This window comes from Schistocerca piceifrons, chromosome 8 (assembly GCF_021461385.2).
Source record: "Schistocerca piceifrons isolate TAMUIC-IGC-003096 chromosome 8, iqSchPice1.1, whole genome shotgun sequence".
In the NCBI taxonomy this organism is placed as follows: Eukaryota; Metazoa; Arthropoda; class Insecta; order Orthoptera; family Acrididae; genus Schistocerca; species Schistocerca piceifrons.
Window position 1 is genome coordinate 279,851,943 of NC_060145.1, and position 25,103 is coordinate 279,877,045.

At 37.8% G+C, this 25,103-nt stretch overlaps 1 protein-coding gene across 1 annotated transcript in view; it reads right to left on the bottom strand.

Moving 5' to 3' along the window:
* Nucleotides 1–25,103, bottom strand: part of LOC124711575 (cubilin-like) — a gene marked incomplete in the record, with an annotated part of 644,865 nt that overhangs the window by 300,228 nt on the left and 319,534 nt on the right. Inside the window, 2 exon segments of the mRNA XM_047241722.1 lie at nucleotides 10,155–10,339; nucleotides 15,669–15,877. Coding sequence (XP_047097678.1) covers nucleotides 10,155–10,339; nucleotides 15,669–15,877 — 394 coding nt within the window.

The window sequence follows — 25,103 nt, forward strand, 5'->3', positions numbered from 1 at the left end:
ATACTTCCCACTAACACCAACCTATCCGAACTCCGGAGATGGGAACTTGCTCTTCAATATATCCTCTCTTCCCGTTATCCACCAGGCCTCAATCTCCGCTAATTTCAAGTTGCCGCCACTCATACCTCACCTGTCATTCAACAACATCTTCGCCTCTGCACTTCTGCCTCAACTGACATCTCTGCCCAAACTCTTTGTCTTTAAATATGTCTGCTTGTGTCTGTATATGTGTGGATGGATATGTGTGTGTGTGCGAGTGTATACCCGTCCTTTTTTCCCCCTAAGGTAAGTCTTTCTGCTCCCAGGATTGGAATGACTCTTTACCCTCTCCCTTAAAACCCACTTCCTTTCGTCTTTCCCTCTCCTTCCCTCTTTCCTGATGAGGCAACAGTTTGTTGCGAAAGCTTGAATTTTGTGTGTATGTTTGTGTTTGTTTGTGTGTCTGTCGACCTGCCAGCACTTTCATTTGGTAAGTCACATCATCTTTGTTTTTAGATATATATATATATATATATATATATATATATATATATATATATATATATATATATATATATATATATATATATATATATATATATATATATATCCAGTAAACTAGGTATAAAATGAGTAGTGTCATATCTCAATGAGGAACTTGAAACTTTCAGCACAGGGCAGGAGCATGTAGAGGAACTCTGGCTCAGGTTTAAAAGAATAGTTGACAACACAGTAGATAGATATTTACCCAGTAGAACAGTAGCTAATGAGAGCAAACCTCCATGATATACTGTCACTGTAAAGAAACTTCTAAAGGAACAGAGACTACTTTGCAATAGGTGTAAAACAAAGTGTAGGGCTATAGATAGACAGAGGCTGAATGAAACTTGTTTAGCTGTCAAGAGAGCTATGCCTGATGCCTTCAATGACTAACACTGCAGAATATTGCCAAATGATCTTTCACGAACAATTAGAAATTCTCGTCACATGAAGGGCTATTAGTGGCACAAAAGTTAAGTGTCCAGTCCCAAGTGAATGAGAAAGGAACTGAAGTAGAGACAGTTGTTGTTGTTGTTGTGGTCTTCAGTCCTGAGACTGGTTTGATGCAGTTCTCCATGCTGCTCTATCCAGTGCAAGCTGCTTCATCTCCCAGTACCTACTGCAGCCTACATCCTTCTGAAGCTGCTTAGTGTATTCATCTCTAGGTCTCCCTCTACGATTTTTACCCTCCATGCTGCCATCCAGTACTAAATTGGTGATCCCTTGATGCCTCAGAACATGTCCTACCAACCGATCCCTTCTTCTAGTCAAGTTGTGCCACAAGCTCCTCTTCAACCCAATTCTATTCAATACCTCCTTCTCATTAGTTATGTGATCTACCCATCTAATCTTCAGCATTCTTCTGTAGCACCACATTTCAAAAGCTTCTATTCTCTTTTTGTCCAAATTGCTTACTGTCCATGTTTCACTTCCATACATGGCTACACTCCATACAAATACTTCCAGAAACGACTTCCTGACACTTAAATCTATACTTGATGTTAACAAATTTCTCTTCTTCAGAAACGATTTCCTTGCCATTGCCAGTCTACATTTTATATCCTCTCTACTTCAACCATCATCAGTTATTTTGCTTCCTAAATAGCAAAAGTCCTTTACTACTTTAAGTGTCTCATTTCCTAATCTAATTCCCTCAGCATCACCCGATTTAATTCAACTACATTCCATTATCCTCGTTTTGCTTTTGATGATGTTCATCTTATACCCTCCTTTCATGACACTGTCCATTCCATTCAACTGTTCTTCCAAGTCCTCTGCTGTCTCTGACAGAATTACAATGTCATCAGTGAACCTCAAAGTTTCTATTTCTTCTCCATGGATTTTAATACCACTCCGAATTTTTCTTTTGTTTCCTTTACTGCTTGCTCAATATACAGATTGAATAACATTGGGGAGAGGCTACTACGCTGTCTCACTCCGTTCCCAATCACTGCTTCCCTTTCATGTCCCTCAACTCTTATAACTGCCATCTGGTTTCTGTACGAGTTGTAAATAGCCTTTTTCTCCCTATATTTTACCCCTTCCACCTTCCACCTTCAGAATTTGAAAGAGAGTATTTCAGTAAACATTGTCAAAAGCTTTCTCTAAGTCTACAAATACTAGAAATGTAGGTTTGTCTTTCCTTAATCTTTCTTCTAAGATAAGTCGTAAGGTCAGTATTGCCTCACGTGTTCCAACATTTCTACGGAATCCAAACTGATCTTCCCCGAGGTCAGCTTCAAACAGTTTTTCCATTCGTCTGTGAAGAATTTGCATTAGTATTTTACAGCTGTGACTTATTAAACTGATAGTTCAGTAATTTTCACATCTGTCAACACCTGCTTTCTTTGGTATTGGAATTATTATATTCTTCTTGAAGTCTGAGGGTATTTCGCCTGTCTTTTACATTTTGCTCACCAGATGGTAGAGTTTTATCAGGACCGCCTCTCCAAAGGATGTCAGTAGTCCTAGCGGAATGTTGTCGAATGCCGGGGCCTTGTTCCGACTCAGGTCTTTCAGTGCTTTGTCAAACTCTTCACACAGTATCATATCTCCCATTTCATCTTCATCTACATCCTCTTCCATTTCCATAATATTGCCCTCAAGTACTTCGCCCTTGTATAGACACTCTATATACTCCTTTCACCTTTCTGCTTTCCCTTCTTTGCTTAGAACTGGGTTTCTATCTGAGCTCTTGATATTCATGCAAGTGGTTCTCTTTTCTCCAAAGGTCTCTTTAATTTTCCTGTAGGCAGTATCTATCTTACCCCTAGTGAGATACCCCTCTACACCCTTACATTTGTCCTCTAGCCATGCCTGCTCAGCCATTTTGCACTTCCTGTCTACCTCATTTTTGAGACGTTTGTATTCCTTTTTGCCTGCCTCATTTACTGCATTTTTATATTCCCTCTTTCATCTATTAAATTCATTATTTCTTCTGTCACCCAAGGATTTCTACTAACCCTTGTCTTTTTAGCTACTTGATCCTCTGCTGCCTTCACTACTTCATCCCTCAAAGCTACCCATTCTTCTTCTACTGTATTTCTTTCCCCCATTCTTGTCAATTGTTCCCTAATGCTCTCCCTGAAACTCTGTACACCCTCTGGTTTAGTCAGTTTATCCAGGTCCCATCTCCTTAAATTCCCACCTTTTTGCAGTTTCTTCAGTTTTAATCTACAGTTCACAACCAATAGATTGTGGTCAGAGTCCACATCTGCCCCTGGAAATGTCTTACAATTTAAAACCTGGTTCCTAAATCTCTGTCTTACCATTATATAATCTATCTGAAACCTTCTAGTATCTCCAGGGTTCTTCCATGTATACAACCTTCTTTCATGATTCCTGAACCAAGTGTTAGGTATGATAAAGTTATGCTCTATGCAAAATTCTACCAGGCAGCTTCCTCTTTCATTTCTTAGCCCTAATCGATATTCATCTACTACGTTTCCTTCTCTCCCTTTTCCTAATATCGAATTCCAGTCACCCATGACTATTAAATTTTCGTTTCCCATAACTATCTCAATAATTTCTTTTATCTCATCACACATTTCTTCAATTTCTTCATTATCTGCAGAGGTAGTTGGCATATAAACTTGTACCACTGTAGTAGGCGTGGGCTTCGTGTCTATCTTGGCACCGAGTGAGGTGTCGCAGTGGTTAACACACTGAACTCGCATTCGGGAGGACGATGGTTCGATCCTGTCTCCGGCCACCCTGATTTAGGTTTTCCGTGATTTCCCTAAATCGCTTCAGGCAAATGCCGGGATGGATCCTTTGAACGGGCACGGCCGATTTCCTTCCCCATCCTTCCCTAACCCGAGCTTGTGCTCCATCTCCAATGACCTCGTTGTCGACAAGACGTTAAACACTAAATCTCCTCCTCCTCCTCTATCTTGGCCACAATAATGCGTTCACTATGCTGTTTGTAGTAGCTTACCCTTGAACCGCTAAATAGATGAATGAAATCTGTATTACTGTCAGTGGTGTTGAGAAACAGCTGAAATTGTTAAAACTGAACACAGCTCCACAGCCCAATGGAATTCCTGTCAGATTCTATACCAAATTTGCAGCTGAGTTAGCCCTTCTTCTAACTATAACCTATTGCAGATCCCTTGAACATAAAACTGCCCAGTTCTTGGAAAAATGCACAGGTCACACCCGTCTATAAGAAGGGCAGCTGAAATGATCCACGAAACTACTATCCAATGTCCTTGATATTGATTTGTTGCAGAATCTTAGAACATATTCTGAGCTCAAACATAATCAGATATCTTGAACAGAATCACCTCCTCACCAGCAGTCAGCACAGATTCTGAAAATGTCGATTATGTGAAACTAAGTCGCACTTTTTTCACATGATATACAGAAAGATTTGGATCAAGGCAGTCAGGTAGATGCAGTATATCTTGATTTCTGAAAAGCATTTGGCTCAGTAACACATCTATGCTTATTGTGAAAAGTCATATGGGGTATCAAATGAAATTTGTGACTGGGCTGAGGATTTTTGCTCGGGAAGGCACAGTAAGTTATCACTGATGGAGAATCATCAACAGATGGTCCGCCTCCAGTAGCTGAGTGGTCAGTGTGACGGAATGTCAACCCTAAGGGCCCTGGTTCGATTCCCGGCTGGGCCGGAGATTTTCTCCACTTAGGGACTGGGTGTTGTGTTGTCCTAATCATCATCATTTTATCCCCATCGACGTGCAAGTCACTGAAGTGGCGTCATATCGAAAGACTTGCACCAGGCAAACGGTCTCCCGATGGGAGGCTCTCATCACACGACATTATTTTATTATATCAACAGATGTAGATGTAACTTTGGGTGTGTCCCAGGGAAATGTGTTGGGACTCTTGCTGTTCATTTAGTATATTAATGATCTTGCAGACAATATTAACAGTAAAACCAGGCTTTCTGCAGATGATGCAGTTATATATAATGAAGTACTATCTACAGAAGGCTGCATAAATATTTAGTTAGATCTTGATAAGATTTCAAATTGGCAACTTGCTTTAAATCGTCAGAAATGTACAATTTTGCACTTAGCAAAATGAAAAAAAAAAGTAGTATCCTGCGACTACAATATCAGTGAGTCACTGTTTGTATTGACCAACTCATACAAATACTTCAGTGTAACACTTTGTAGGGATATGAAATGGAATGATCACATACATTCATTGTGGATAAAGCAGGTGGTGAGCTTCAGTTTATTGGTAGAATACTGGGGAAGTGCAATCATTCTATGCAGGAAATTGTTTAAAAATCACTTGTGTGACCAGTTGTAGAATACTGCACAAGTATGTGGGACCCGTACCAGATAGGACTAACTGGAGTTCTTGAACTGTATATGCTCACTGTGAAATAAATAAGCCAGACTCTTGTTGCTCTATTTGCATGCCTGAAAATGAGTCTAAGGATCTCACTGTTATTTTGAAATCTCATTTTAATAAATCTAAAAATTAATTCACTGTACTTTGAGTTGTTCCTACAATACGTTCATCACCAAAATAAGTAGAAATCAACAATTTTTATGTTATGCTTTTGTGATTGTAAATGCAAGGATATCCTGTAGAACCAATAAAGACATTATTTTCATGAATGAGTGAAACTTATTATTCCAGCAACAGGATGGTTGCTCAAGTCCATACAGTGATTTCTTGAGGTGCCAAACATGACCTGACCCATCATCAAAACCATCTGGTTTTGTCATATATCTCTCTATCGAAGTCACAATACACAAATGCAGTTCTAATGATGAATTGACCAAGTTTCAAATTTTCTTCTGCTGGAATCGCTATAACAGCTTGAATAGCATCATAATGAGCAATTGGACTAAAAATTCTATCGTAATCAGTCTGGCACAATGAAACATACTGCACACATCCAAGTGAGCATGATATCAATCAATTGATACATCAGGTTTCTATTTAACATGAAGTACCCGTCAAATATTGATAACGGGGTTTCCTTCAGGTAAATCCACCAAATCCCTTGTACCATTTTCATCAAATGCTTTCTTTTCTTCTGTCATTGCGTTAAACCTTCTACTGGAATTACTACTTTCATTAGCTCCGCTGAAGTTTGTTGGTGCAAGCTCTTCATGGATTGCTTTTGTCAGGAAAACTAATGCATTTGCTTCTTGAGACAGGTGAGGCTAGTATCCTCATTCATAGTCACTAAATTTCACTGGAGGACGTATTTCACAAACTGGATGTTGATTTAGTAACTCATTCAAATATTCTTGGTCACTAGTCTGAATCTGATAAACGGTAGATTCACTTCTCTGTCCTGTTTATTCAGGTATGGAATTAAATTCCAACTCAATCGAATTACCAGTTGTACATATCTTTTATGGACTCCACACTCTGTAACCATCTTTGCCACTCATGTAGCCAATGAAATGACCAGGTGTAGTTTTCTTATTGAACTTGTTGGGTTTCCTGGTTAAAAATACATTTTCTCCCTGGTGAAAATACACTTTTTCCATTGTAAGTGACAGTATACTTTCCCATGAAAATGTAAGAGTTATCAATCCTTTGAACGGTTATGGTTTTATACAATGGTGTAGAATTTCTCAGCACTTTAGGAAATGAAACTCAAGGAAATAAAGAACATGTTTTGGAAAAATCTTTGATGTGCAGCAACATGTACACTGCATATTTTTGTATTATGAAAGTATAAATTTGAATTCCACCAAACACTGCATATTACTTTCCGAAGCGTTGAAATCGAGATTGCAATGCACTTTTGAAACCCAGTCACAGCTCATGTCATGTGATCTTGCCAGCTCATGACAGTGGAAAGTCAGAGTATAGGACATGTGATGTAGTCAGCCAATAGTAACATCACTGTTAAGTACAGCAAACACACAAATAGGAAAAGTTAATGGTTTAAATTAATATACATAGTGTTGCTACAAGAAAAACAAAGCTTTCACATATAATATTGGTCTCGAAGATATGTGCAGATGTAGAACCACTGGCTCACCCCGCAATAATATCACTACCCTACTGCAGCGAGAACATCTGTATCTTTGCCAGATCAGTTCTCTGTAGTATGCACTCTATGCTACATGTATTGTGTATACGCTGTGAGAATATAAGTATTGATAGTAAGTGACAGGAGTGCTAGAGATTATTTATCATTGTAATTACCATGCCCGCTCTCCACTACGAATAGATTAATAAGCTGCTAGAGAAGCTAAGCTTTCGCATATAATGTTGATCTTTTTTGTGTGTGTTAAACTATAAGATACATCACACAAATGTGCCAGTAAAATGTTTAATAACAATAAATGTCAGATCTTCTGGGCTCAAAGTTTTCTAAATGGCTCATCCTCAAAGAGTTGATTTGTAAATGAGAGTCAAAATCTCTTTGATTTAAGAAATTCATCATACATTCTCACACATAGTTCATTTTGTCTAAAAGGAAATTTACTTTGAAAGTAAAGCCTCATTTACACGATGACATTAGGTTGCAGGCAACTGTGCTACCGGCCACTAGGCATGTGCACCACATGTTTGCCCAACTCATTGATGAAACTAAACACTTTCGGCTTCTTCCAATGGTGGCAACACTAGTTGCAAGAGTTTTGAGGTTATATGTGTTCATAGAGTGTGGACAAACTGAAATATGAAGTGGAGAACAGAGAATAATGTTTGATTTTTGGATATCTATGCTTTGCATATGTGTTTGTGGGGTTTCACTGATCCTAATAACAAAAATAAGTTGAGACCATCATGTAAGAACAGAACATCGATGGTTTGACAATACCTGAGCTGCAGAGCAAAATTTATTGAATTAGGAGCATATGCACACCTGAATTAAGAAAAATACAAGCAAGTGCAATTTCTGACTGTGGAAATGCTCTTGTCTACAAGACTAAAATCCCATTGTTCGAGTTGGCAGACTATTTTGTAAGGAATATTGTTGACAGGAGAGAACGCTGCACAAATCAAGAAGCTGCATTCTTAATTCAATATTCACCTATTTAAAATATCATAGCAGTGCTCCCCATTCACATATGTTTGAACTTTGAAATATTGCCACTGCTCTACAGATCTATCTTCAATCGAGCAGTTTGCAAACCATTCCCTTCTTAATGCGGCCTGCTTTGAATAATTATTGTTGTTAATGTTAATAATTGTTGGTGTTAATGAAAAAGTGTCATCACCAACTAAAACTGCATCTTCTAGCGTGCCAAGTGTTCTCGATTGTAATGCAAGCAATGTGATATGTATTTTGAATTCTGGAGACAGTGCTTCATGCATTACAATATCTTTTCCTTATCACATAATTAGCTCTATTTAGAAGAAATGTGAACGGTTCTGGTGAAATTCTAAAACAAATCGAAACATGTTTCTTATTTTTTTCTTATGCAGCAATTCCACGCAACAAGCTTTAACTCCATCACAACACATGTGAGGTGCAGCTGTCAAAACTGTCCTTTCAGACACAACTCAGGAACCTAAAAAACGACAAAACTGAAGTGTATACCGGTATCATCATGTCTACAGTCATATATCAGGGTGTAAATGTGGACAAGAAAAAAAAAAAAATTCCCAGATTTCCCGGTTAAAAATACACTTTCTACCATATGAAAATACACTTTTTCCATGGTAAGTGTCAGTGTAAGTTTCTTTGTAACTGTAAAACTTATCAACCCTTTCAATGGTTGTGGTTTTATACACCGGTGTAGAATTGCCCAGCACTTTAGAAAACGAAACTCAGGAAAAAAAAAAAAGAAAAAAAAAAGTTTTGGGAAGATGTCTTACACGCAGCAACATGTACACTGCATATTACGAAATTATAAATTCAAATTCCACCGAACACTGCATGTTACTTTCTGAAGCATTGAAATCGAGATTGGGATGCGCTTTTGTAAGCCAGTCGTAGCACATGTCAAGTGATCTCATCAGCCGAAGACAGCAGACATTCAGAGCATAGGACACGTGATGTAGTCAGCCAATAGCAACATCATTGTTAAGTAGCATGAACACAAAAATAGGGAAATGAACAGAAAAATTGTCTAGCCAACAAATACTATAATCCTCACAACCTGCAGCATTCACACATGAGACCATAAACAGCTGTGGTGAACTTAGGGTATAATTTTATAGCAAGAATGCAACAGCAACCAGCAGCAAAAAAACCTTCATAGAGTAAAAGCATGAAAAAAGAAGGAAGTCTTAGAAGCAAAAAATTACACACAACACAAAACCAAGCACAACTGTAGGAGAGGACAGGAAACACACAGTTCTCATTTATTTACTTTAATAGGTCCTAATAGTGAAGTATTATAGCATGTGTAAGTCTTTTCTGGAGCAATAGGCTTCTGACCTGGTAAGAGTCTGAAGACATAGAGACTCGTTTTTTACTTAACGACTACCACCTGTAGAAAAGAAACTGTACTGAGTATCATAGTGCTATATAGTACCCTTTAGCGGATGCTCTCTGTGTCTGAGAACTGAAAAATGATCTGCAACAGTAAGCTTCACTATTAAATTTGAGACTAAGGTACTTCATACTTTATGAATGCATAACATTTAATTATTCACTTCTTTTAAATTTATAAATGAGCATTTCACAGCACAAAGCACAGGTATAGTGACTGCAGTGTGTGGGGAAGGCAGGCCTTGAACCCTCAATACTGCTCCACTTCCCTGGGCAGTATAAACGCTTGAAGAACCCCCCCCCCCCCCCCCTCCCCACCTAATCACCCTGAAAGAACTCATATAAAAAATTTAGATCAGAGACAATTGCAAATCTTTGTAGAGGTACTAGTGACCAATAGCTGTAGCAAAGCACTCTAGCTAACCACTGTACCAACAAACCATTTTGACTGCACCTGCAAAAAGTTGAATTTGGTAGTGACTTGGCATAAGTTTACAGACAGTGATAATACATTTCAAATGCTGAAGCACACGAATTTTCTCACCATAGAATGAATGAACTGTTCACAAATAAATAATATTGCAGTTAACACATGCAAAAGAATATGAAATGAGTAATTTGAAAAGAACCTTAAACTCAGCTGGCACCAGAAACAAATTTGCAAGCATTATTATTTGCTGATTCTAAGAAGTGAGTTCTTTTTAAACATATGAATGCACACAACAATCTGAAGGGTCATACTTACCAATTGAGACAGTTGCCTGGAAACCAGTATGAGGATTGTTGGTGTTAGTATAAAACCGAATGTGAAGGACATTAGATGAAGTAGTATATGTGCTTGGGGCAACTGTACCACAGAATACGCCCACAATTTTGGCAGCAAGTGTTCCTCCATCACGCACTTCAATACCTTCCTCAGGACAACCAGATCTATTATGAGAGAATAATCATACAATTAAAAAGCAAAGACAAATAATAGACACTACTTATTTCTACAACTATTGAGGAAGTGCAAAAGAAATGGCATTTGAGTCAAAAATATACATACTCATGACGCTGAAACTGGAGACAACTGTCTGCAAAATGCAAAGATTGATGTTTGTGTCACACATTGACAAAAAAGTAAAATCCTCCAGAAGGACTGATTGTAAAATAATATATGTCACATAAAACAACTGTGCAAAATATATTACTTGATACTGCAAATAGAAAATCTTAGAACCAATAATGTCTACATAAGTTACTTGTGCACTAGGAAAAGTGTTTATACTGTCACCTTGAATTTGTTGTAAGATATGTAACAATCTTTTGGGGAAATGCAGGCAGTGGAGATAAGATATTAGTATTAAAAAAAAATAAAATAAAATAAAATAAAATAAAAAAATACATGTAATATTAAAACTAGGAATTCATACCACCCATGATTTAGGAATCTAAATATTTCAACTGTTCCATATATTTATATGTCATAACTGTTTATACATAACAAAACACAACGATTTAGACAAAACTAATTTTAAAATATTTATGATACTAGAAACAAAGGAAATTTCATGTTACCATCTCATATTAAAACTCTACTCCAAACTACTCAGTAAATGGCTTTAAAATGTACAGGTTAAAAGTGAAAATTTCAGGATGTTTTCAAACTGCTCGGGCAACGTACATTCTATTATCGAAATTTTTCCCTCCTTATATTCGTCCACATGTCCCAAACAAATGTTCACAATTTCAAGTGTACAGCATACTTCATTTGTTTTTGACAGCTACATAGGTTAGACATGCTTTAGTGTGCTCGGTGACTTTTGATCACTATAAAAAATGGAGCAATGAATTTGTATCAAATTTTGTGTGAAAAAATGGAATCAAGTGCTCTAAAACACTTCAGATGTTGACAGTGACATATAGTGAGTATGCTCTAAGTAAAAAAAAAAAAAGTTTACAAGTGGTACAAGCTCTTCCAAGATGTCCAAGAAGATGCCAATGACAAACTTTGCTCTGGATGTCCCAGCACATCAACAACCCAGCACATCAACAACAGATGAGAACGTCAAAGTTGCGAAGAAAATTGTTTCAGAAAATCAACAAATTGCCATAACAGAAGTTGCGAAAGATGTTGACAAATCGGTCGGCTCATGTCATGCAATTTTTTCCGATGTTTTGGACATGAGACATGGGTCAGCGAAGTTTGTTCCAAAACTTCTCAATTTTGATCAGAAGAACCGTTGCATGAGCATTGCTCAAGACCTCTTGGATGACATGAATGATGATCCCAATTTGCTCAAAAGGGTCACAACTGGTGACAAAACATGGGTTTATGGTTACGCTGTCGAAATCTAAGCCCAGCTGTCCCAGTGGAAGCCTGCCAAGTTCAATCAAATCTCAAAGTTTTGCTCACTGTCCCTCCCCCCACCCAATGACTTAACATTATGCGCTGTCTGCGAGAAGCAGTACGCAAAAAACGTCCGGAATTGTGGAAAAACAGGTCAGGGATTTTGCATGATGACAATGCACCTGCTCCTTCATCGTTGCTTGTGAGAGATTTTCTGGCCACAAACAACATGACAATTGTGCCTCAGCCACTGCATTTACCAGATTTGGCTCCCTGCAACTTTTTCCTGTTCCAAAAACTGAAGAGACCTATGAAAGGATGAAGATTTTAAATGATTAAGGGAATAAAAACTGCATCACTGGAAGTACTCAAGGCTGTACCAAAAAGTATTTATGAGAAGGGCTTCGAGGACTGGAAGAAGTGTTGGCACAAGTGTGTTGTACCTGAGGGGTATTACTTTGAAGGGGACAACATGACTACTGATGAGTAAATAAATATTTTTTCGTAAAAATATAAAGCCACCTTATTTTTTGAACACACCTCATATACATACACAATTCAGATATATATAGTGAATGCCATCTCCTGGCACTCAGCGATCTCAGGTACAGTGAGTAGTGGGCTGCAGAAGGGATGTGGTAAGTAGTGTAATGGATCGTATTATTTTTTCTTTATTTCTTTGTTCTTTTCTTTTTATACATGTAAAGCCAAATCTGAATTATCTAATTGCTTTGTGCCAGAGATGATGTTTTTACACAAAAAATAGAAGAGATATGCTCTTCAATTGATTAATTTCTGTATCTTCACCTGTTTGTTTCTATAAGGGGTAGCATGTGGACATATGACTAGATCCACCATGCTAGTATTGTTTATAAATGTGTATTCCATCCATATATTAAAAAGTGTTATAAAAGTTATTAGGAAGGCAAGTTTATTCATATATATATTTACACCAATTACATCCATCTGTCCATCATTTCGCCCCCATATATGACACTATTCAGTAGTGAGAGGCTTATAAGGGAACGGAGGGGGGAAGAAACCTCAGAGCTGCTATTCCTCATTCAAGTATCTTCTCAAAAAGCATCACGACGTCTAGATGACCCTCACCAGTTATCTCACGGGAACTGAGACCAGTTCCTATGCATTGCAGTCAGATGTGCTGATTACTTAGCTAGAGAGGTGGACCCTGTGCTGCTATTTTTATCTGGTACTTAAAATAAAGTATTTATATTTTCATGGTATATTCAGACATTTATGTAGCTATACATACACCACTATCAGATGTGTTTACAGGATGAAGCCAAACTTCACTGCCAAAATTTCAGAGGTTATTAAGGAACATTTTCTGAATATTCTGGTATGAAACTCTCTTTTGTCTCCGGTGGCTGTTTACACAGTGATCACCTTTTATTTGATTTCTTACCCCCATTTATCTCTGTATCTATATTACACAAATAATAACTGCAATATGTAAATGGAATTACTTGGCGAGGCTACAATGAGCTGTTCCTGCAGTGACTGTAACCACATCACAGTACTCTTGTTCCCAAGGATTGCTGCATTACTGTGCATTTTTGTTGTACATTTAGGTAATTGGACATAAGGTTTTTAGGTTTTGTGAAGGTATTTTTCACAGAAAGAAAGACAACTGAGGTAACAAACCAAACAATTATATTAATCCTCTGTAAGAAGCCATCAACAGCCATAAATTCCCTGTACCAAAATTTTCAGAAAAAAGTACCTGAACCAGGTTGAAAATTTTGTTTGTGCAGTCCGAGTTCAAATATTGGAATTAATACATAATTTTCATTTCAAAATCCGAATTTTCTACTGAATTGTAGATGTGGCTAGGTAGGTATTCCTTTATTTTATTTTGTAATATTTAGGGACTTCTTTTACCTATCCAATTACGTTATAATATTGCACCTTGTACAACAGAAACTGAACCAGTCCTTATGTACTCTGCTGTGGTGACATCCTTCAAAAGAAGCGTTTGGTAGTCATCCTCTGACACTCCTTTCATTAGATGTGGAACTTGGTTGTTGGGCAGGAACTTATTATTTTACTCTCAGAGTGGGCAGAACACTGACAGATTTTTAGAAATGGGATTTAATCACAAACAAGTGTCAGTTTATGTCAGAGTGTATTTCCTTTTGAGTAAACTCCCAGTTATGTATACACTGATCAGCAGGACATTGTGACCACCGACCTAATATCGATATAAATCCATCCAGCATCACCTGGCAAGGAATGACTGCTAGTCAGACACATGCATGGTGTGTGTAGTATCAGTGAGTGTGCTGTCCATGTGTAGAATGGCGAAGGCCTGCCACCTATCTGAGTCTGACCAAGGGCAGATCGTGATGGCCTGGTGCTTGGCACGAGTGTTTCGGAAACTGCACGACTTGTCGAGTCTTCAAGGAGTGCTGTGGTGAGTGTATTCAATACATGGCGAAACCAAGGTGAAGCTACATCCAGATGTTGTAGGGTTGGGTGGCCATCCCTCATTACAGATGTTGGATGCCATTGGCTGGGGAGACTGGTAAAACAGGACAGGCAGCAAACTGTGGCAAAGCTAACATCAGACTTTAATGATTGGCAGAGTACAAGTGCGTCTGAACACACAGTGCACCAAACACTCCTAACAATGGGCCTCTGCACCCAACAACTCATGCATGTGCCAATGTTAACACCACAACATTGGTAACTACGACTGAAATGGACATGTGATCATCGGCACTGGATGTTGGTGCAGTGGCAAAGTGTTGCATGGTCTGCTGAATTCTGATACTTTCTTCATCATGGCAATGGGAGGGTGTGAATCCGTCATGTTCCAGGAGAACAGCTTCTTGACACATGTACTGTGGCACAGACAGAACTTGGCAGCAGCTCCATTATGCTCTGAGGAACATTCACGTGGGCATTCATAGGTCCAGTGGAGTTTCTGCATGGCAGTATGACAGCCAAGGAGTACTGTACACTGGTTACAGACTGTGTACACCCATTCATGACAATCACATTTCCCATGGTAGTGGCATTTTTCAACAAGGTAATGTGCCATGTCACATGGCCAGGAGTGAATGGAGTGGTTTGAGGAGCACAGTGGTAAGATCCAATTGATGTGCTAATCTCCCATCTTGTCAGATCTGAACCCTATTGAACACATCCAGGATGTGACTGAACGTGGTGTTAGAGCTCACTGGCCTACATCCCCGGAATTTACAGGACTTAGGTGATGTGTATGCAGATGTGGTGCCAACTTCCTCCAGTGACCTACCAAGGCCTCACTACTTCCATACCATGACACATCAACACCATTATCAGTGCCAATGAAAGACATACTGGCTGTTACATAAGTGGTCACAATGTTCTTGCTGATTAGTTTCAGAATTAATAAACATTTACTCACACAGGGTGAATTCTATCATCAAAAGAGGAAATTCAGATTTTAATATCCCAGTACTGCTGAGGTCACATGAGACATATGCACAAGCTCGAATTGTAAAGAAAACTGGAAGTGCCCTTCCCAAGCAACCATCCAAACATTTACCTTAACAGATTTATGTGAATTATGGCAAAACCTAAATCTGAACGGCCACAAAGGGATTTGAACTGCTATCCTTCTGAAACCCCAGGACACTCCATTACTTCTGGTGATCCATCATTTGTCTGTGCTTTCACTTTTATGAAAAAATGCTTTAATTAGTAGGCAATTATCTAATGTCACCTCTCTCAGAATTACTGTAATTTGTGAGTTGAACATAATTTGCCTAACTGTGTTCATTCATTTCATTCCTAAAAAAAGTTCAAATTGTCCTTCTTTTGTCCATAGATAAACAATTGTACTATGAAAATTATAATGTAATTCCTTGAACTGATGCACAAATAACAACATAAAATAAGTTTGTGTCAATGAGTACTTACGATACATATCCACGCAAGTCAAAGTGTTCCGCATACTCTATCTGCAGGTCCTCTCCAGCAGGTGCTGTGAATACATAGATGCATTCAGTGTGGGGTGGTGGTATTTGCGGATATCTTGGTGAGCTAATAGTCACACTTCTCATATCCCTTGTCAATATATAGTTACCACCACAAGAGTGTGATACCTGCTGAAACTTGATCTTGAAACCCTGTAGATTACCAAATAATGTCATTATTGTAAACATATGGTCATACCACAACAAATGTACACAGCATGCAAGGATAATGAGTAACAAATGGTTGTTCTTGCAAATTCTCTCTTTTCCTATTTTTTGTAACGATTTCAAATGCACGTATGAATATATCCACATATGCAATGATCTCAAAATCGTTATCCTGGCTTCACCACTGTGGTTCTTTATTGTTTCCAAATGCAGAGCACCTCAGCACGTTTATTCATAAGTATGAGAGGAAAATTACACAAAAGTGCTATTAATCCCATCATTAAAGTGTTTTATTACTATAAAGTGTAGTAGAACATGACATGCATTTATATAACTGCTGAAAAGTAAATGGAGTTTATCATACTTAAATTGAGAAAAACATCATTACGAATTATAAAGTAACCATACTTGCATGAAACTTTATTTTTTGGCAACCATTCTAGTGTCCAATATATATCATGTACGTATGGAGGACAACAAGAACCTACTACCATTACCTAAAACATAGCTATCAGTCCACATTTTAGTCATTTCTTGGAGCATAATGCTGTAATTAAATGATAAAAGGTTTTTTCTATAATTCATGATTTATCAAAGACATTCTTATAACACCTTAACTTAGAAATCATGGAGCAACAAAGAATTAATGTTCAAAAACTTTTCACTGAGATGGACACCTATCATTCCAACACAATAACAAGGACCTTCTTCCAGGTATGTCAGTGAGAGTAAAATCATAAATGAAACAAAATACTGATACTATTGCCTGCAGATTAAGAAAAGTATAAGTTGCCAGATACCCACTATAAGCAAACAAACTGAAGTTCCTGAAAATGAGATATTGTGAAGAATTGCACATCAGTAATTTGGTTATCAGTTAGCTAAAAAGGTTTCTGGGCATGTTTCTGTTGTCAGAGTTATTACAAGACAATCACTCACAACAACAGTGCTGTAAAAATGAGGTCTTCTAAATGTAGTAGCACATACATAGTGTGTGTTAAAAGTTAACTCTGATTCTTCTAATCAACTCTAAAACATCTTAATTTTCAATTTATGCATAACTTAGGCCAGTATTAGACTATCGCATTTTCTTTGACAAAAAAATGTGATCAAATATTCATTATATTTTCTTTGACAAGGATATTTAATGTGGTGCAAAAAAGGATATTACACTGTCAGCAAATTTTCTGTGACAAAGATCTTTGATGGCACAGTTCCTTCAGAATAACCGATGATGACTTATTACTGCACTCTGCAGTTGCATGTATCACAACTGCACTGTATTGACACTTGGAAGAGGAGCAGAAAAAAATAAATTTAAATGTACTTGGGTGAAGTCATGGGTTTCATGGTGAGATACTAAAAGCAACCAGCAAAACCTGTTGCAGAAGCTGCCAATCTAGCTCATGGAGTCTTACAAAAATTACTTGTGCTCAAGAAAGTGGGTCCTCATTTTACAAAGTATGTTGTCTATTTTTGACAAAGGGCTAGTTGTCCAAAAGCTCACTTTCCGAAAGTCTTTTTGTTGTGCCTATCTGTCACTCAGCATATCTGCTGTACGATGAATAGCAAGTAACCTATTCATAATACTGATAAGTTTCACTACAGCTGTCTGGCTGTAGTCTCAGAACCAAAGTCTTCTCTCAGTAACACATCACAATTTGTCAAATAAACAATCCTGTAACTAGCAAGACTGTCATTGTCAGAATCAAAGATGCAGATGGGACGACCAGACACTGAGACTGAGGTATTTAAACTGGACATCATGTCACATTAGGTATGTGAGAACCACATCCGTGACTGTGAACTGTGCTGCTTATTTGGGTCCTGTGCTTCCAACATCACAATACCTGCCATCTGTAATAGGTTGTTGGCATTCACTTATGTGCACATCCATCTTAGAGAACAGTGGAGTGGGCCACACAAGTTACTGGAGGGCCACAATAGGTGTATCCCTGCACACTTCTGTACCAGCTACCTGTTTGACATCATTGTTGGCTCCTGACCTGCACAACAGCTGCAGCTGACAGAGCGATGTTGTCACATTCCTTGTCACAATTCAGCATGCCTTCCACCACATTGAAGGAGACAATCCATACTGTAAATTCATGACACCTTCAGGTGTATGATAGATACCCTCACCAAATCCAGAGCTTGACTTTCTGTGCCTATAGCACCATCATCTGACCTGCTCACCCTCAATACACAATAAAAATCTGTCCCAATGGGTGACCACTACAGCTGATGGTCAGAAGTGGGCATCACACCACACTCATACAAATGGTGGTCAGAAGTGTGTCTCACATCAACAACCCTCCAACTAGTGTCCAGAAATTGGCCTTATGCTGACATGGCTACAATTGGTATCTCAGCTGGCTGACCACTGCTACAAGCAGTTTCTGACACTGCAGTCATCACCATAGCAGCTTCACTCATCTTGCACTCAATGCTTCACACAATGCAGGGCGGTGACTGACAAGCATTTTGTTTACCTTGTAACTGACCATTTTCACTGTGTGATTCAATGGCCATCGTGGATAATAGGGACATTCCTTTTAATCTGAGGGTAACTCTTGAGCAGCCGTGTAAACCTCATGATCTGTCTGGTTTTAATTGTAATTGTCATGAACCATGTTTAACAACTATCAGGTGTAAATTCTGCAGTTTTTCTGTGCAACAGTTGCCATGCATGAAGGCTGTGCCAACCTCATGTTTCACATGTCAACACTGGGGTCACTTGTCACTTGTACTGAATGTACATGGGCTGTGATATGCCATAAGTAATAGAGTAACTTGCTAACTTGTTGTGTATTACATACTCCATAGTGTGGACCTGGTGTTCATTTCCTTTAGTGTCGTATACTCCTTTATTGTTTGGGCAGTAATATAATATGCAGGATGCCAGCAGAAACAGACACCACTTAAGTCCATATCATGTAGAAAGGTGGTCCAATTTTCAGCCATTCTGCATATCCTTCTCCACTAGCCACTGGCAGCCAATTGTATTCATTCTCTTCCTGAGCAGGTAGCAGCGAGTTACAGCTAGAGAGTGAGAGTCTTGCTCCTACATACTGCACTGTTGCCTTACTTCACACTTCATGATAACCAAATTATTCATTCAACTGTCAGGTCATATTTAGCAGTACAGTTGTGAATGTGTATCTGTAAATTTTAAGAGCGATTAAAATAGAAAAGTCAAGTGACGGCAATAAATGTGAAGTGCTTCACAGGCAGGCGATGGGGAATATTTACCACAATTATAACTTTTCAAATGTGAATATGAAAGGAGGTCCCCTTCTCTTGATATTTGAAGACACAAGAACAATCTCCAGAACAATGTGGTGTCAGCAAGAGAACTGTAGAGAGAATTGTAAACGAAACTGTCATAGCTGTAGGAACCATAGAAAAAAATGGTTTCATGTCACCTGGAAAGCATCGAAATCACACGGAACCTGTAACACAAATGGATGTTTTTAATAATGATGTTTGAAAGTGCTCCATATGAGTGATGAATGCATCACATCACAAAAAAGTGTTACAGTTATGCAGGAGAAAATTGACTTCAATGGTACGCACCTTGTCAATGTAACGAATTTTAAAAGACGTTGGTTCCAGATATGTTAAGAGGAGAGTTTCTAGTTCAAAGAAATGACATGGTAGCAGCATAACTACATCCCATATAAAGATTCACCTTACAAGAGAATCAGGTAGTTCATCAGTGTATTACCCTGATGAAACATGGGTCAATTAGAATCATTCCAGGAAGACCTAAAGGAAAATGAGAGATGATACTGGCAGTTTTAAAGTTCTCATAAGAGTACATTCTCAGATAATTATCCTGCATGCTAATTCTTCTTCTGGTTTTGTTTCTGAGAAGAAACTTGTATTTATGTGTAAGAAAAACAGCAGAGACTACATCTGGAAATGAACACTGCCAGTTTTGTGATGTGATTTACAATTCTTGTCATACCTTGCTTCGAAATCAGTCACTGCCAGTTATAATTCAGCTGTTATAGAGAACACCAAGTACAAGCACCAGAAAAGCGAATATTTTTCCCTGGCTTAAAAATAAAAATGTTAAGCACAGTATAAACCAGACTCGTGCCGATCTCCTGCAGCTCGTTTATTTATACTAGTCACATGATAGAATGTACAAAATTGAGTTCCCTGCATACGAATGGGGTCACACAGTTTTGTGTTTACCTACGTATCACTGTCAGTGTAGCCCCATGGAATTAATTTGGGCAAAGGGTTAATACTAAGTGGAAGACAAAAACAAAACATTCAAGATACCATACACTGAATCACTTGTGCATGAGGCAATAGACAACATCCCACCTGTAGGGCAGGCACAATCTGGGCGACATGCTGAAAAGTTTCAGAAAGAAGAATATGACAGGGAAGTAATGATGGATATAAGCCTTGAACCTATCATTGTAAATTTACAATCAGAGTGTTCCGAAACAAATTCAAATAGAAGTGACGATGGTATTACGATGTAGACTTTGGAACAAAGTAATAATATTTCTTAGTTTTAAAGGTTTATGGTTTAAAAAATGTGTTTGTCAACCTGTCAGTTGCATACATAATAATGAGAACATCCCAACCTTTTTCATTAGGACTTTGTATCCTCTGAATTATGAAGGCTATAATGTTCATCACATTGCCCAAGGAGAAGTTAAACTTCTCCCACCATGTTGTTTGCTCCAATAACACACGCGGATTTGGGTGGATAAAGAGAAGACTTTGCCTCCAGAGACCATGGTCAAACAGCTGTTGTGGAACTTAGCTGCTGCAAGCTGCCACTGCTGTTTGGTCACATCCCTTGGTCACATCCCAGACTAACAGAAGATGCAGACAGCCCTATGCTTTCCTCTTGTGAAAGGCTGCACCAAGTGACAGCAAGACATTCAAACTGTTGCTCAAGGTACCTGAGTGCTGCCTGCCTGGCTGAGTTGTGTTAATGATTTACATCCTGGGCTTCTGCCTACATGACTTCTGCCATACGTAATATGCTATTGGAACTCAGTTAAGTGCATGTTCATCTTCAAGAGGGCTGAGGTGAGCCACTTGAGTTACTGGTGAGCCACAGCAGACTCGAACCTGTGTCCACAATCCATGTCGCACCCAAGTGTGTGATTCAGAACACCTTCCACACATCAGAGAAGACAATCCACACTGTAAAATAGGAATAATGAATGTGTTTTGAGACAATGTTGCTAACTGACATCTTTCAACATACGACAGCAACCCTCAGCAGCTCCCGAGCTCAGCCTCCTCCACCTGCAGCATCACCACTTGACCTGGTCAACCACCATGTTCACTAAACTAATAATCTTGACTCAAAGGATGATCAGGCATCACTACTTCACCTGCTCAGCCTCCACACCAACTAAAAATCTTGACTCAAGGAATGATCATTAAAGTTATTGCAAAACTAACTGTCATACCTGTTAATAAATTTATCCCACTGTGATACAAGGTGGTAAATGCCTTCATGGAAAAATGTTTGTGGTTCCCCACAGAACTATGTTTGTACCAAGGAGTGCATCTCTTCATCTGAAGCAAATTGAAGCACTTGTATGTCTTTCTTCAGGGCTCAAAAAATATGGAAATTGCATCATCACTACATGGAGATTGTGGAAGGGCTCTCTGGCAAAACTTCTGCAGTGTAATCAAAAGATCATGTGGACAGGTGTTTTTGCTGCACAGCTACTATCAGGCTGTTGGTAAGCTCTCTCCCGTTTGTCCCTGTAAAACATACGGCCATAGTCCACGGAGTGCACCTTATTTAGCTAACATTGCTCAGTTTGGAATCCAATTGATGTGGTGCACATGTATACAATCAGTATAACTTGATACTTCCATTTTTGCTTCATAACTGAACAACATACATAAATGCCTTATGGCATTATATGAAAGGAGACTCTTCCTTTTTGGAAGATTAAGTGTGCAGTAAGTATGGTATATTTATTTATTTAATGGTCCTGTAAATCTAGCATTCTATTTTGTACAAACGTTACTTAATCAAAGTACTTTTTTCCAACTAGAAATAATGTTCTACAAAATTGTTTGATTGGGAATATTTTACAAATATAGCATCACAGGGCAGCACAGTTTGGCACGTTTTTTAGATAATCCTTCACAGGATAGGAGCAGTGCTCAACTAAGTTATGTTTTACTAATGATTTTAATTTTATCTTATGTATCTCAGTACTGAATTACACAGTTTAATTCTAGAACGGAGTTTGCTTTTTTCAACAAGTGCTGTAACTGACTAGTGAACATGTACAAGATTTGTTTTTCTTATATAGCACCTGTCCACGAATTCATTACAGGAGGTACAAGTATCAGTACTGTTCAATTTTACTTATATAATAATTACAATTCTCCAGTATGTTTATACAGGGAAGTGCTAGAATTCTATTTTCTCTGAACAGCTGTCTATACAAATTTTTGGTCTACTTTTAACATGAATCTAATCATCTTTTTCAGCACAGGAGAGCATGTTTGGGTTACTGTATGTGCGAATGTGTGTACTTATACTACAATTAATGAATCAAAGCTAAACAAGTTGATAAGTAAATTGAATTTAATAAAATAGGATAAAATAATAACCATTGCAGGTGCAAATGAATCTACCAACAAACCTTTAGGACTGAAAACAAAATTTTGAAGCATGTTGTCCTAATCATTGCAAGAATATATTGGAGCAAAACCATTGCACCAAACCACAAAATCTAAAATGCTAGTGCACCCCACATCAAACTAGAATAAGAACCATAACACTACTCTATCATGATAGGTCTAAGCAAAATAATGCTGACAAGGAACTGTATATGAAAGTGAAAAAGATTTACAGGTCCATAATCCAGGCACTTAAGTGCAAAGCAAATGATGCATGGATACTGAACTCAGTGAGTAAATGCAAAGCTGCATGGGAAATCATTAAAATAGAAATAAAATGTGATGATAAAATATGTCAGGCACCAATTTCACCTGATTTTCTAAATGCACATTTTGTCAGTCCTGAATCAGATAACAACGCAATGGGGGATGTGAGTAAAGGAGAGGCACTGCTGCAGAAATGAACAGTAAGCAGACAGACAGCTTTCACTGGATTCATGTAACTGAGAAGATGGTCAATGAATCAGTAGCTAAGCTCAGTAACTCTAGAGCAGAGGATTACTATGGTCTCTCAAATTATGTTATAAAATATATTAGAAATCAAATTGTAATGCCACTGACTAAAATAATCAACAAAATTTTAAATGAAGGTAATGATCCAAAATGTTTAAAAATATCTGTAGTTAAATCAGTACATAAGAAAGGAGATTAGTATCTCCATATAACTACCGACCAATATCACTTATACCCATAATATCAAAAATAATAGAACACTGCATGCACAAGCAGATGGGGCAATATTTTGAACATAATGATATACTTACCTCCTCACAGTATGGTTTAAGATCCAGCCTTTCTATAGTCAAAGTGCTTGAGAGTATGGTAGCAAAATTATACAATTGTTTTGAAAATAAACATATTATCTGTGCAACACTGTTGGACCTCAGAAAATCTTTTTATATGATCTCCCACAATATTCTGATAAAAAAGATCTACCATTATGGAGTGAGAGAGAATGGTCTATGCCTAATGCAGTCTTACTTGGATAAAAGAAAACAGTTAGCTACAGTAAATAATCAAATTTCACAATGTCTCCCAGTTGTAAAAGGTGTACCTCAAGGATCTTTTCTTAGACCTTTCCTATTCATTATTTATATAAATGATATTTACCTGCAGCTGTATCATGTGATGCAGTGCTGTATGCTGATGACACAAGACCCATCACATGTGATACCAACTTAGAAAATGTGCAACATAGCATGGCAGTGATAATGGAGAGATGCACTTCTTGGTTTGAGGCAAAAGTATTGCAGAAGAATGATAGTAAAACTGAAGCTCTTGTATTCAGTCTGAATGCTCCCAGTCATGATAACAAAACCGTAAAATTATTAGGATTTTGTATACATCAAAACCTCAAGTGGGATACCCACACAGGGAAGCTATGTGGCAAACTGTCGCATGTCATCTATCTGCTGTATGAGCTGAGGAGCAGTGTCAGTAAAGAACTTCTATGATATGCATATTTTGCATTATTCAATTCCCACCTGAATTATGGACTACTATTATGGGGCAAATTCTGTAGGCTCAAAATTAGTGTTTAAATGGCAAAAGAAAGAAATAAGGTGCATAGCAGGACTTAACCCCTATGAAACAAGTCAAGATTATTTTAAGAAACTAAATATAATGACAGTTCGTGGCCTGTATATTTACAACTGCCTTGCCTTTGTTAAAGAGAATCTGAGTAAATTTGACTTAAGGAGGAAGTTCACGACCATAACAAAAAAAGTGCACATACAATTAATATGCCATATGCTAGGCTAGCAAAGAAACATAACAGTTACAAATATCTTGGTCCTGTCTCCTTCAACAAATTACCTGAAAATGCCTACACAGTGCCAGTAAATAAATTTAAAACTAATCTTCTGAGGTGGATGAAAAGTAAAATAATTTACTCTGCTAAAGAGTTCCTTGAGTATGAGACAAAAGACCCACTTTCCTCATGAGAATGAACAATAAATTAACTGCAAACTATACATATTCCACACTGTGCAACTATTTTATTACTGTTTCATGTACTTATTGTTAATTATCTGTTTGATTATTTATTAGTCATTCCCTGAACTATGTAGTTCATTTATCTTGTAATTGATCTGTTAGGAACTTTTTGTTGTTATTGATATGTTCATAAATATGTATTGTATTCATCTTGGATTGTTATTTGTAGTTAATGAAATTTGTTCAAATTTTTATTATTATTATTGTGTTAACACTGATGACACCAACTGCGTGTAAATATGCTCAAAGGTGGAATAAAACATTTGTATGCATTTGTATTTGTGAAAAGAGCAAGAGCTTGAAAGTGAATGATAATAGTGCTTGCTATTACCTGTTTTTATGTTCCATACATGAGTCCATTATAGATGAGTGGTTGACTTTCCCTCATTTTAAATATTGTTCCATCTAAGAATTTCCATTTGTGTTATATATAGCCCCAAGATTATTGTATGGTATATGGTCACTTAGTTTTCTCATGATGAAACATCTCCAGCCCAAATTTCTGTTTATAAATTCCACAAGTGCATCC